This window comes from Limulus polyphemus, unplaced genomic scaffold (genome assembly GCF_000517525.1).
Source record: "Limulus polyphemus unplaced genomic scaffold, Limulus_polyphemus-2.1.2 Scaffold2567, whole genome shotgun sequence".
NCBI lineage: Eukaryota > Metazoa > Arthropoda > Merostomata > Xiphosura > Limulidae > Limulus > Limulus polyphemus.
The window spans coordinates 84,689-97,811 of record NW_013668177.1 but is presented as its reverse complement, the minus strand read 5'-3'; the positions used below and the strand labels follow the sequence as shown (position 1 = coordinate 97,811).

Here is a 13,123-nt window from a genome sequence, read left to right as displayed (position 1 = left end):
CAACAAACCTTGTGACAAGTACAAAAAAGAGAGAGGGTTAAAAGTATGTGGGCTGAATGATAATAACTTAAAACCAAAAATACTAAGATACAGAGTTTAATGTTTAAAAAAAGCTTGAAAGGTTTTATGCTACTGAGGTGAACACCATTACATGTGTAATACTGATAGAATGATTCATTGAAACAAGACCAGAAATTGACATTATATGACTTACAATGATGAATCACACAGACACTGAAAACAAATCAAGTTACACACAGATCAACTCCTGTGAGAAGTACAAACCTTAAACCTACAAACTGGAATCAGCTTTTGCAAAATTTCATCTTGAGTTGCTTTACTTTCTAGCAGAGCACACATCAACCTGGTCACCCAGTCTTCATGATTTGAAACTTCAGGTGACCAGAGAGATTGGTCATCTATCTTTCCAACAAAATCTGCTTCAGTTGGTGGAAGCAGGTTCAAAATCTGTGCCTTTCATGGCAAAAACAAAATTAGGAATCAAGTCTCTAAACCTTGTCATAATTTTAAGGATATTTGCACACTTAAGAAAGTATACATGTACTTTAATAATTTCTGAAATAAAACTTTTTTTTCAATGAGGTTTATCATCACTGTACAAATATACATATGTGTACTACATATTTAAACCAACCAAAATAATAGTTGTAAGCTTAAATCCCATCAATCATATGACCAAAGTATTAGACTGTTTGGTTTATTTTCTTGTATTTTCACTTTTCTAAATGAAATGTCTAGATCACTTCTACTACAAATACAACCTAAGAGATGAAAAAAATAAAATACAAACTCCTTTTGAAACAAAACTAATTACATAAATACTGTGTTCACATGAAATGGATAATTTTTGAAAATTTGTCGCAGCTCAGAAGCTTTAACTCTTTGGTTTTTTCAGATGATTGAATCATATGGTTTAAGTAATTGTCAACAATATTCAACAATGCAAAATATGCAAAACAAACTGTAGCATCCTGTAATTGTTTACTAATTTAAAATACTTTAGCAACCTCTTGTTCTTAATTTATGCTTTTTGATGAAAAATTCTGTATCAATGAAACCAAAAAACACACCACAAAAAAAGAAACTAAGAAACCTTCATTATAAAATAACAAACGTTTCTTGTTAATAATGGATGAAAAATTTAAGTTTTGTGACATTTGAATTATTAATAGTACAATTTTCTTAAGAACCATTAATATATTTATTCCCTCTACAATTGAAACTGTCCAGTACTTGATTTCCATACCACAAGTTTGATTAGAAATGCATAAAATTTCTTAAATCACTACATGCTTTTAAGAAGGTTATGTGGAAATTAATACTTTCTCTACCAAGAGATCCTACAAAAGTAATATAGTATTACATTATTAATCATAATTATGTAATTAAACTCTGAAGCTTTTCATATTTAAGTATAACTGTTATAATCTCTTAACTGAATCTTATATGAAAAACTACTAATTTATATTTTTCTGATCTGCCTTTCTATAAATGGGTAGTGGAGTATGAATGACTACAAATCATTCACCTGCTTTCAGAATGCACAGCATTACAAGAATAAGCCAAAAACCCATAACTTCAAATAAAAATATGTAAGTAGGGTTAAATTACACAAAAAAGGACAACAGTATTATACAAGAAAAAAAAAGCTATTCTTACAAGGTAAAAATAAAATAAGACTATCTGAAAAAGTCTTTCATGAGTAAAAACACTTTACAGCATTTTACTGATAATGTTTAAAATTAAATTAATATTCTAATATACCCTATTCTTCAAGAGACAACTGATGGTTGCTCAATAACTGAAAATACAGAAATACAAATCCAAAAATTGTTAACCTTTTGTTTGCTTTGAAAAGGATTCAAAATTGTGAAGAGATTGTCACAGTTTCTCTTAATATATGCTTTCATGAAACTCTGACCTGAGTGGGTACACATCACAGTTTTCAGAACATTAGTGGCAGCTTTAACAACTTCAATACTGAAAAAAAAAAACTCATTGTAAAGTAAATATGTTTTTAAAAACAAATTTTATCTATTCAAGAGAGAATGAAAGCATAACTAGTCTACCATTTTTGTTACTCAAAAATGACTAGCTATTTGTCTTATTCTCTTTATCCTTTAAACAGTAAATATTTTCAAAGAATTCAGACATTTTTGAAACCAACAATATCATTATTACAAGATATTCTTTAATCCTTTTCACTGGAAGATATCAATTCAGTGTATGCACTTCTGAGCAGACTATCTTTCTAAAAAAAATTAAACTTAGAAAATATTAAAATGCTCTTTATGTGTCATTCATTAGGTTTAAATCCTTTACAGGCAGACTCTCCATATTCAGAAGTACAAGGTATTCAAAAGAACAACAGTAAACTAAATTTTTTCACATTACTTAATATCTAAAATTATGATACATGTAGTATGAAATTAACTTTATGAAAGTTGATTGGTGCTGCTGCTGGTTTCTTAATTCTTATGCATTCTTTTAAGTGACTGAGTAGTATTAGTGTACTAAACACAACTTGTATCTATCCTATTGTAAAAATTATTTACACTTGTATCTTTATATTTTGTTGTTGTTTTTATGTGAGCTCACTTTTTTGTACCTTTTTTTGTGGGCTCACCTGTACCTTTTTATTTTGTTGTTGTTTTCTTGTGAGCTCACTTGTACCTTCTTATTTTGTTGTTCTTTTTTTGTGGGCTCACTTCTACCTTTTTATTTTGTTCTTATTTTTTGTATTATTAAAGATTATTTACACTTGTATCTTTTTATTTTGTTGTTGTTTTTGTAGGATCACTTGTACCTTTCAATTCAATATTCTGGGCTCTTTTGTACCTTTATATTTTGTGGGTGTTTTTTGTGGGCTCACTTGTACCTTTTTATTCTGTTGTTATTTTTCAGCATGTATTACTAAGGATTATTTACATTTTATATAAATGACCTGTACACATTAAATACATAATCTTTTAATTTTGTGCATGTTTTTTTGTGGCCTCACTTGTACCTCTTTATTTTGTTCTTGTTTTTTTTTTCCATTACTAAAGATACTTGAATCTTCTTATTTTTTTGTGGGTTCACTTGTACCATTTTATTTTGTAGATGTTTTTTGTGGGATCACTTGTACCTTTTTATTTTGTTCTTGTGTTTTTTATTACTAAAGATTATTTACACTTGTATCTTTTTATTTTGTTGTTTTTTGTATTATTTACAATTGTGTCTTTTTATTTTATTATTGTACACTGTACACATTAAAAAGATAATCTTTTTATTTTGTTGTTTTTTTGTGGGCTCATTTGTACCTTTTTTATATTTTGTTTTTTTGTGGGCTCACTTCTACCTTTTATTTTGTTGTTGTTTTTATTTGTGTGTTCACTTGTACCTTTTAATTTTGTTGTTTTTTTCGAGCTCACTTGTACCTTTATAATTTGTTGTTGTATTTTTTGGGCTCACTTGTACCTTTATATTTTGTTGTATTTTTGTATTACTAAAGATTATATACACATATCTTTTTATCTTGTTTTTTGTGGGCTCACTTCTACCTTTTATTTTGTTGTTGTTGTTTTTTGTGTGTTCACTTGTACCTTTTTATTTTGATGTTTTTCAAGCTCACATGTACCTTTATAATTAGTTTGTTTTGGGGGAGGGCTCACTTGTACCTTTATATTTTCTTTTGTATTTTTGTATTACTAAAGATTATATACACTTGTATCCTGTTGTTCTTTTTTATGGGCTCACTTGTACCTTTTTTTTTCGTTTTTTTTTTGTGAACTCATTTGTATCTTTTTATTTTGTTTTTGTTGTTTTTTTTGTGGGCTCACTTGTACCTTTTTATTTTGTTGTTGTTTTTCAGCATGTATTACTAACCTTACTAAAGATTACTTACACTTTATACAAATGGCCTGTACACCCTAAAAAGATAATATTTTTATTTTGTCTTTCTTGTGGGCTCACTTGTACCTTTTTATTTTGTTATTCTCTTTCAGCATGTATTACAAAAGATTATTTTCATTTCATATAAATGACCTGTACACATTAAAAATATAATCTTTTTATTTTGTGGTTGTTCTTTTGTGGGCTCACTTGTACCACTTTATTTTGTTGTTGTTTTTCTGTATTACTAAAGATTATTTACACTTGTATCCTGTTAATCTTTTTTTTATGGACTCACTTGTACCTTTTTTATTTTTTGTGAACTCACTTGTATCTTTTTATTTTGTTGTTCTTTTTTTGTGGGCTCACTTGTACCTTTTTATTTTGTGTTTGTTCTTTTGTGGATCATTTGTACCTTTTTATTTTGTTATTTTTTGTAGGCTCACTTAGACCTTTTTATTATTTTTGTTTTTGTAGGCTCAGTTGTACCTTTTTTATTTTGTTGTAGTTTTTGTAAGCTTACTTGTACATTTTTATTTTGTGTTTTTTCTTCGTGTGCTCACTTATACCTCTATATTTTGTGGTTGTTTTTTTTTGTGGGCTGACTTGTACCTTATATTTTGTTGTTGTTTTCTTGTATTATTAGAGATTATTTACACTTGTACCTTTTTATTTTGTTCTTATTGATTTCTGGGCTCACTTGTACCTTTCTATTTTGCTGTTGTTTTTCAGCATGTATTACTAATGATTACTTACACTTTATACAAATGACCTGTACATATTAAAAAGATAATATTTTTAATTATCTTGTAATTTTTTGTGGGCTCACTTGTACCTTTTTATTTTGTTGTAGTTTTTTTGTGGTATCACTTGTACCTTTATGGTTTGTGGTTGTTTTTCAGCATATATTACTAGTGATTACTTACACTTTATACAAATGACCTGTACGTATTAAAAAGATAATCGTTTTATTTCATTGTTGTTGTTTTTTGTGGGCTCACTTGAACCTTTTTATTTTACTGTAGTTTTTTTGTGGGCTCACTTGTACCTTTTTATTTTGTTGTTATTTTTTGTGGACTCACTTGTACCTTTTTATTTTGTTGTAATTTTTTTTGTGGGCTCAGTTGTACCTTTTTATTTTGTAGTTTTTGGGGGGCTAACTTGTATCTTTTTATATTGTAGTTTTTGTGCACTCACTTGTACCTTTTTATTGTTTTAAAAAGATGCTTCAATGAAAGTTAACATATATTACAATTCTTTACTATTCCATGAATAAAATAGCAATACATTAAAATCTTCAAATTATTTTGTAAATAAACTGCTACTCTTTCTATCACATATGACAGAGAGAGTTCATACCTGTTATCTTGAATACAGTTATTAAGAAGGTGAAAAACAGCACAATAACATTTTTCTTTTGGACAATCCTCATCAAAATTTCTCTGTGCAGAAGCTAAGACTGGAAATATTTGACTTTTAGGTTGCAAGACAATAGTTGAAAGGTCAACTGGGCCAATTTCACCAAGACATGCACTTGCTTCTTTTTGTATCTATCAAAAACATACTAATAATTACACAATATCAGAATGACGAAATAAACGTTTCTGACCAAAACCAGTGATCCAGAAAAATTAAACTAATGAGCATATGGTAAACATAAGAATATTCTTATATAAATATAATACACTAATTTCTTTAAAAAAGCTAAAAATCCAGCCTTACAATTTGGAATTAAAGAAATAAAGCTATACAAGACTGCCAAAATCACTTTTCATGAGTGAGGTTACAACAATCAAATTTCATACCTTAGTTATTTTAATGGTTTTACTGGATGATATTTCAATGACAAGGACTTCTCACATTAGAATTTAAGCTTTAAGACTAAACATTATTACTTTTACCTGCTTATCTTCAGATCTACACTGGTGAATCAAGTGACAGACTAGTTGGTGCACTGGAGAATTCAGAACATCCTCTGAGAACAGCCACTTTTCTAAAATAAAATTATCAAAAGTTTTTATAGTAGCATTAACAGTTACTACTTGATGTGATAATGAATACAGGTACATTAACAAAATTTTATAACTTAATTCAATTTTTTTTTTTTTTTGAGTTAAATAATCATTGCACTTCATTCCATAGTATGTTGTTTTTTGTCAAAATATATATAGATAATTTGGAAACACACAGTGGACGGTGTAAATGTAGCTAAAAATCCAATTGTTCTATTAAATTAACAAAAAAGGATATAATAATAATAAGACCTAAAAGTACAAAAACTTTCACTTTTATCCTAGTTTTATTTCAATATTGCTTGGTTGAAAAGAGTGAGGACTGTGAATTCAGGTTTTGTACAGTTATGTCTTTTACTGAAAGTGTTTCATTGAATTATAAAAAAAAACATCCTAAAGAAATATAGAGGAAATTAAACCCCAAATAACAAGAGCTGTAAATAAAAAAATTAAATCAAATACACAATAACTGGTCTACAACAAAACAATAACATATTTATCTGACTTTATGAGTCAGTTTCTCCAACTCTTTTACCAAGGAGAAATTCAAAGAATGTAGCTATTCATATTTAATATGTATCACACTTGAAAATAATAAGATAATTAAGTGAAATGTTTTACATTTATTTCAAATAAGTTTCACATTATATGCTGTTTAACATGATTCAAGGTATCTCATCTTCGCTCTAAAGACTTGACAGAAAATACCCTTTTCTAATAATAAGTTTACAAAGAAAAAACTTAAAGAGTACATTCTGAAACCTAAATAAATTGACCATCGTCATTACATTTAGAGCATGAAAACAATATATTAACAATAAAGTACACAAACTGTAATAATTTTATTAAGTGCAATTTTTAACTACAGTGAACACACATATAGCTAAATCTCCTAATATTAATTTAATACCTTTTTGTGAATTTCAAGCAAGGCTACACAAAGGTTATCTGTGCTACCCAACCATAATTTTTAAGTAAGAGACTAGAAGGAAGGCAGTTATCAACACCACCTACCTGGGCTACTCTTGTAAGATTGAATAGTGGGATTTAACTGTCACTCACCCTTTTAATGCACCCATGGTCCCCAAGTTATTTTGTTTTTGGCTACAATGGGATGTAAACCACAGAACTTCAGATTCACAGTCCAGCAAGTTAACCACAGAGCTGCATTCAGCCCTAATTCCAGTTTAAACCATTTCAGTATTAAAAAACATAGTCATTCCAGGTTATTGTTCCAAAATTTGTTCAGCACAGTTAGTGAATATTTAAAAGCTAGTCATACCTTATGTTAACTGCTCCAACATTTGTTCAGCTATCTAACCATGTTTGAAAAATGGGTCATATCTTACAGCTGTTCAAAACATTAATGATCATGTAAAATTAAGTGACACTTTAAAATTGTTATAATGTTTGTTCAGCCTATTTAGAACGTAAAAGTTGAATAAACACTACAACTGTTTCAGTATATATTCAATCCAAACAATCAGTGTTTTAAGTTAAACATAGTACAATACAGGATGTCCCAGAAGTCTGCACCCACAGGGAAAATAGATATTATATTCTTAAAATTAAACAAACACACTTCTAATGCCAGTTGTACATATTTCAAGAAAGAAAATACCCTGATAGCACAGTATACCAAGAACTGATATTTCTATATATATGTGTGTGTGTACGGCTGTTAATGGCATGCAATTTGAATAATAAATTAATAATGAAAAAACTGTGTATTTCCCTGGAACACCCTGTCCAAGACAGAACTAATGTCAATGGACGATGGCATTCTGTCTAGAACATTAAACCATCCTGTCACACATCTAGATGATTCATAATTTTCTTGTAAATTAGAAGCTTCAAATACATGCTGGATGCACGTGGGTTTTACATTCTATTAAGGAATAGTGTTTTAAGTTCTATGTCAAGCATCAACATTAAGAAACTCCAACTCAAGGTACAACCAAACCATGATTCTTGTACAGCAATACTGTTATGTCTAAACAGTATTTGTTAATATTCCACACATATATCAGATGATATTAAAGGAAAATTGAAATGTTTCCATCTTGTTTTCATGATTATTTCTTAATCTTTACAAATAAAACAGCCCGTGTGAGTGTGTGTGTGCCAATGTGTCAGAGACTTGAAACTTTACATGCATACTAAGGAAATTCTGAGGGTGTGCACCTAGGTACTATTTTTATCTCAAAAAACTTTTGGCCATAATAAGAGAGAAGAATATGCTGTCATCTGTCACTTGGTACAACAAATTGATAAGGATTAAGTGTTTAATGATAATAACAGTTTTGTAACAAAAGGTTTTTAAGTGTTGGAATCCATGTTATTGGCAGAAATGATTATATTTAAATGTTTGTTCATTTGTATTTCTCATTTTCAAATTGAAAAAAATCTTTTTAAGTTATTACCTGTGCAGTGAAAAAACAAATTTGCCATTATTTAAAAAAATTGAAGGAGTTACAAATAATACCAAACTTTCTCCAATCATTGTACAAAAATCATTTCTGAATGAGCAGTGCAGCTGTGAGTTTCACCAGAAAGTGAGAGGAGGGGAAACACCTACTCAGGAAGAGCATCACAAAAGGCAAGCGATATTTTCCATTATGCTTAATTAGCCCCTAATAAAGATACTGTGTTTGATTTTAAATTATAAAGTATTTTGAGTAGTTTGGCTAGCTGAGAGTGATTGATTATACTAATTAACAAGAGCTGAACAAGTGATTAGGTTTATTCTGTACAATGTTTTTAAACACCTGTTGTTACAAAACTGTTATTGTTTTATATTTTTTAAAAGAAACCACACATAAGTGTTTTTTTAAAAACAGTTATGTAACAATAGGTTTTAAAAAAACACATAAAAGTGTTAGAATTCATATTATTGTCAGAAATGATTAATTTAAATGTTTGTTCATTTGTATCTGAAAAACTATTTAAAATAAAAATGTATGTGTAAGCTCTACATGGATAAAAAAATTGCCAAACGCTATAATAAATTGTGATTTGATACAATATTATAATGAAAATAAATAATTTTACCTAACAGTTAGTGTTCAACTTTTATAGGTTTTTAAGTTTCATCAAAACTCCAGGGTTTCAGACTGAATTACACAAGCAAAACCAGTGAAAAACTAACACAGAGTTTATTAGTAAATGGAAATACATGTGAGATAGGATCTCCCCCCCATCTAATTTCATATTCTTAGAATGCTTGAAAACAGTATGTATTTCTTTTCAGTATTAGTACCTTTATGCATTTGACATGTATTGTTACATGAAAAGCAAAATTTTGATCCTTTCTCTTTAAAAATAGCTAAACATCTGCCCTCTGTTCAGGTAATACTCAGGCAATATCAGGTGATGATGGCTATTGCATAATGAAGTATTGAATATTACTCTGGTCAAGATTAAACAATCTTAACCATTCTAAGGTTGAAACATTGATGAAAGTATCTCTTGTTTGGAACCTGATTTATCATGAGAATTAAATTCTATTTAATTTATTTGAAAAGACAAATTATGTATATGTATACGAAAAGGGGAGTAACACACTTTTCATAGTAGACTTCCAAAGTTTGTAGAGTTTTATGATATTTTCTATTTAACCAGTGCTTCTAGTTTTTCTTCCAAGCCAAAGTTGAATAGCTTGAAGTAGAATTGATTGAAGTGTCACTTTGGGTTCTAGTTTCATTATCCATATTCATGCTCTGATGGCATATCCCAGGCCAAGAATACAAATGTATTTCTCTACAAATTTTGCTTCATTTGCATATCCATGATGAAGTTCAAAACAGAAGCCTAACAAAATTTACAACACAATTTTTCTCTTAAATAGATAAATATCCTTAATTCCTAAGTATACCAAAGAAAGATGCATTAACAATATCATTCAAGTGTAACATACTTATATAATGTATATAACAGTTATATAAGAAATACAAATTGTTAAAGTATCTGAAACGAGGAAATATAATTTTGTAAAATGCATATACAACTTAGAAAAGAGATAGTGTTACTGTTTTTAATGCTAATACAATGTTAGTTGACTGCTTGACCTGTACAATCAGTCATCACCTTATGCTTTTCATTAACAAATCTACAGAATACCATTTTTAAACATGGAAAAATAAGAATATTGTTATATGCATTTAGTGATATATACCATACATTAGTATTTTAAAATGGCAAGTTGTATGTTACGTGAAACAATCTTCAGTACAGAAACACACGAAAGCATTTATTATTTCAGGAGTTCATCTACTTCAACACATAGTGTTCACAAGTGTGTACATTGCACAAACTCTCATGAATCAAAATAATCGTATTTTATTTTGAGGAAAATGTTTGTAAAGATTTGATGACATGTTCTGGCATAAACATAACAAACAAAACCCATGATGTTAGTTCTCTCATGTAAGACTGTTCATAATTTGCAGTAATAATTTGCACTTGGCCCTTGGCCACCCCTGTAACCTGTGACTACACAAGTTACAAACCTTAGCCTTCTTCTTGCAAGTCTAGCCATCTATAATTTTGAACTGATAGACTAAAAGAATAACATCCATTGCAACTCTTTAGCTACTCTAATTAAATATTAAGATTTTTACTCTCACTCTTATAACACACTAACAGCCATAAAGTGCAGAGAACGATTTTTTATTTTAACGTGTGTGGTAAAAAGACATGAATCATGGACTCTCAGATCCACAATCCAGCATATTAACTACTAGGCCATGCCCAACCTGATCTGAAATTTAAATAATGTATAAAAATGATTCCCTTAGCATCTTGTAGAAAGGTAGTACTTGTAGTGTTGAACTATTTCAATAATTTTTCCAAAAACATGAATTATGGCTATAGTGTTGTTTAAATTTGAACAACTGAGGAGTTCAGAAAGATACCAAGATGAATTCCACATACTATAAGACTAATGTACTGATACCATTATGCCATAAGGAGGTACACTATGTTTATAAAGGTTAGATGCCAATAAAGTATACCCTCATCAAAACGAAACATTAAGCCACATGTGAAAGTCAACATGCCCATTCCTCCAAAAGTTGTACATGCAAACAGGAATTCATGCTATTCCATTCACAGACATCTTCCAGAAACTTTTGTGCCTCTGAGTTGTTCCAACAATCCCTTTGAAGTCATTATCTGCACATGGTTGATGTACTTTGGAAAGCATGTAAAGAGAGGATTAAAAATAACCTGTGTATTGTGCAAATGTCTCTTGCAATGGAAATTGAAATGCAGAGCAATAATCCATAAACAAAGGCCAATATTACTGATGGAAGAAGGGGTTGTATTAAAAGCCTAGGTACTCATTCTTGTACCATTACAGTGGATAATGAACCCCACCCCTTTGTATATGTTCTAGTGAATATTTAAGTCACAAACACATACACAAACCTTGTAATTCTTCCAATAGTCTTTTCAGTTCTTCTTTCTTCTCCCGAATTTCTTTGTGTATATGCCTAAGTGCTTCACAACTACTCTGACCATGGTTTGTGGAGTTGAGGAAATGTTGGATTTCCTAATAAATAATAACATACAAGTACAAAATTAATAAGTACAAAGTATCATTTCATAAATTATATTACAAGGAGCATCTTAAATGATAAGAACTCCTCAGACAGTTTCATTTGGATAATGAAATGTATGCAATAGAGTAGCACCTTCCATTAAGAGTTTGTGGATCACAACTTGCAATGCTGACCAAAACAACAAAAGTAAAACATTTTTGTAAAGAAAAAATAACAGAGAAATATAAGAAAATAACAAAAAGATACTGCAGGAAGTCTGCTCTAAGGAGAATATATAAATAAAGATAAAATCAAAATATTATGTATCATTTCAAAGTTTTGATAAAGTATTTTCTAAAAGGACTCACAATATTTCATTGTTAGTTCAGTCAGCAGTAAATATATATATTTAAGCTTTACCTCTTTCAGATCAAATGGGCCATTTCTGTACATAAGATTCTGTTGTTGTGCCCTAATTGTTTCAAGCACAGCAGCATCAGGAAAAGGAGGCAACCTGGACACAGCATCACCAAGGACAGTTGCACAATCAACAACCAGAAAATTCAGGACTTTTCTGACCTAAAGAAATATGCAAAACATATATAAAATAAAATTTTAGTAAAAATTCTCATTCAAATCTGGAGATTGTTATCGGAAAAACTATCTGTTCGTGATGATCTCTATGTGAAAAAATGAAGTGTTTTTAACTATTTTTTATGGTTTTATTGTGTAATTTGATCACCAACATATTTCTTCCATAAAATGATGTTTATGCAGACTGAGAGTATTAGATTTCAAATTGTGATTAAAATGCATATTATATTTACAAATAAAAACCTCAAGCATTATACACAAAGAAACATTATGATATAGAAATAAACCACCAAGAATATTAACATTTCACCATTTTCATAGACAAAAGACTAGCTGCTACTGTAAAGAAAATAATCAATGTAATTTTTTCTAACACAGAAATAATATATAAATAATTCAAAATGAAAAAAAAAGGTTTATCCAATGTTATGGCTTACCTTTTCCCCTACTTTAAAACTTGACAAACTATGTGGAATTAAACAGCTTACAATTTCTGGCAGTAAAATGCTAACTTCCTGTAAATAAATATTAACATTTATCTTTATGCATACAAATTTTAAATGCCAACATTATGAACAGTAACAAAATTTTTAGTTGATACTTTTTTAATGCATTATCTGCATGTCAGTTTTCCATATAAAATACTAGAATTAAAATTTTGAAAACTTAACAGTGAAGGTTATAGCAATGAAATATTAGTCAGTATTGTTAGAACCCTCTGGTTGTGATTTACAAAACTACTTTCACGAGTCAATATTAATTAGCTTTATTAAAGCCCTTAAGCAATGATATATAAAACTACTTTTCATAGCCACCTTTAATCCATTTTATTATTAAAATAAGTTTCAAACACTGATAAACAAAACTACTTTTATAAGTGATTATCCATTTTGTTATTATTATTAATAGAAATTTTAATATACTGATAAAGGAAACAGCTTTCACAAGTAAGTAATAATAAGTTTTATCATTATTAAAATAACCTTTCAGGCAATGATAAAGGAAATGATGTTTTTACAAGTCAGTACTGTTGAAACCCTTAAGAATATATATATATATATATATATATATATAACTAATTAA

The 13,123-nt window shown here is 29.0% G+C and overlaps 1 protein-coding gene across 1 annotated transcript in view; it reads right to left on the bottom strand.

Annotated features, from left to right (window-relative positions):
• The window catches only part of LOC106467321 (serine-protein kinase ATM-like), a 158,523-nt gene that overhangs the window by 63,827 nt on the left and 81,573 nt on the right, over positions 1–13,123 (bottom strand). The window contains exons 30-36 of the mRNA XM_022395484.1: positions 12,478–12,555; positions 11,867–12,025; positions 11,334–11,457; positions 5,796–5,887; positions 5,254–5,444; positions 1,860–2,001; positions 286–474 (exon numbers count right to left, since the gene is read on the bottom strand). Coding sequence (XP_022251192.1) covers positions 286–474; positions 1,860–2,001; positions 5,254–5,444; positions 5,796–5,887; positions 11,334–11,457; positions 11,867–12,025; positions 12,478–12,555 — 975 coding nt within the window. The remainder of the gene's footprint in view (positions 1–285; positions 475–1,859; positions 2,002–5,253; positions 5,445–5,795; positions 5,888–11,333; positions 11,458–11,866; positions 12,026–12,477; positions 12,556–13,123) is intronic.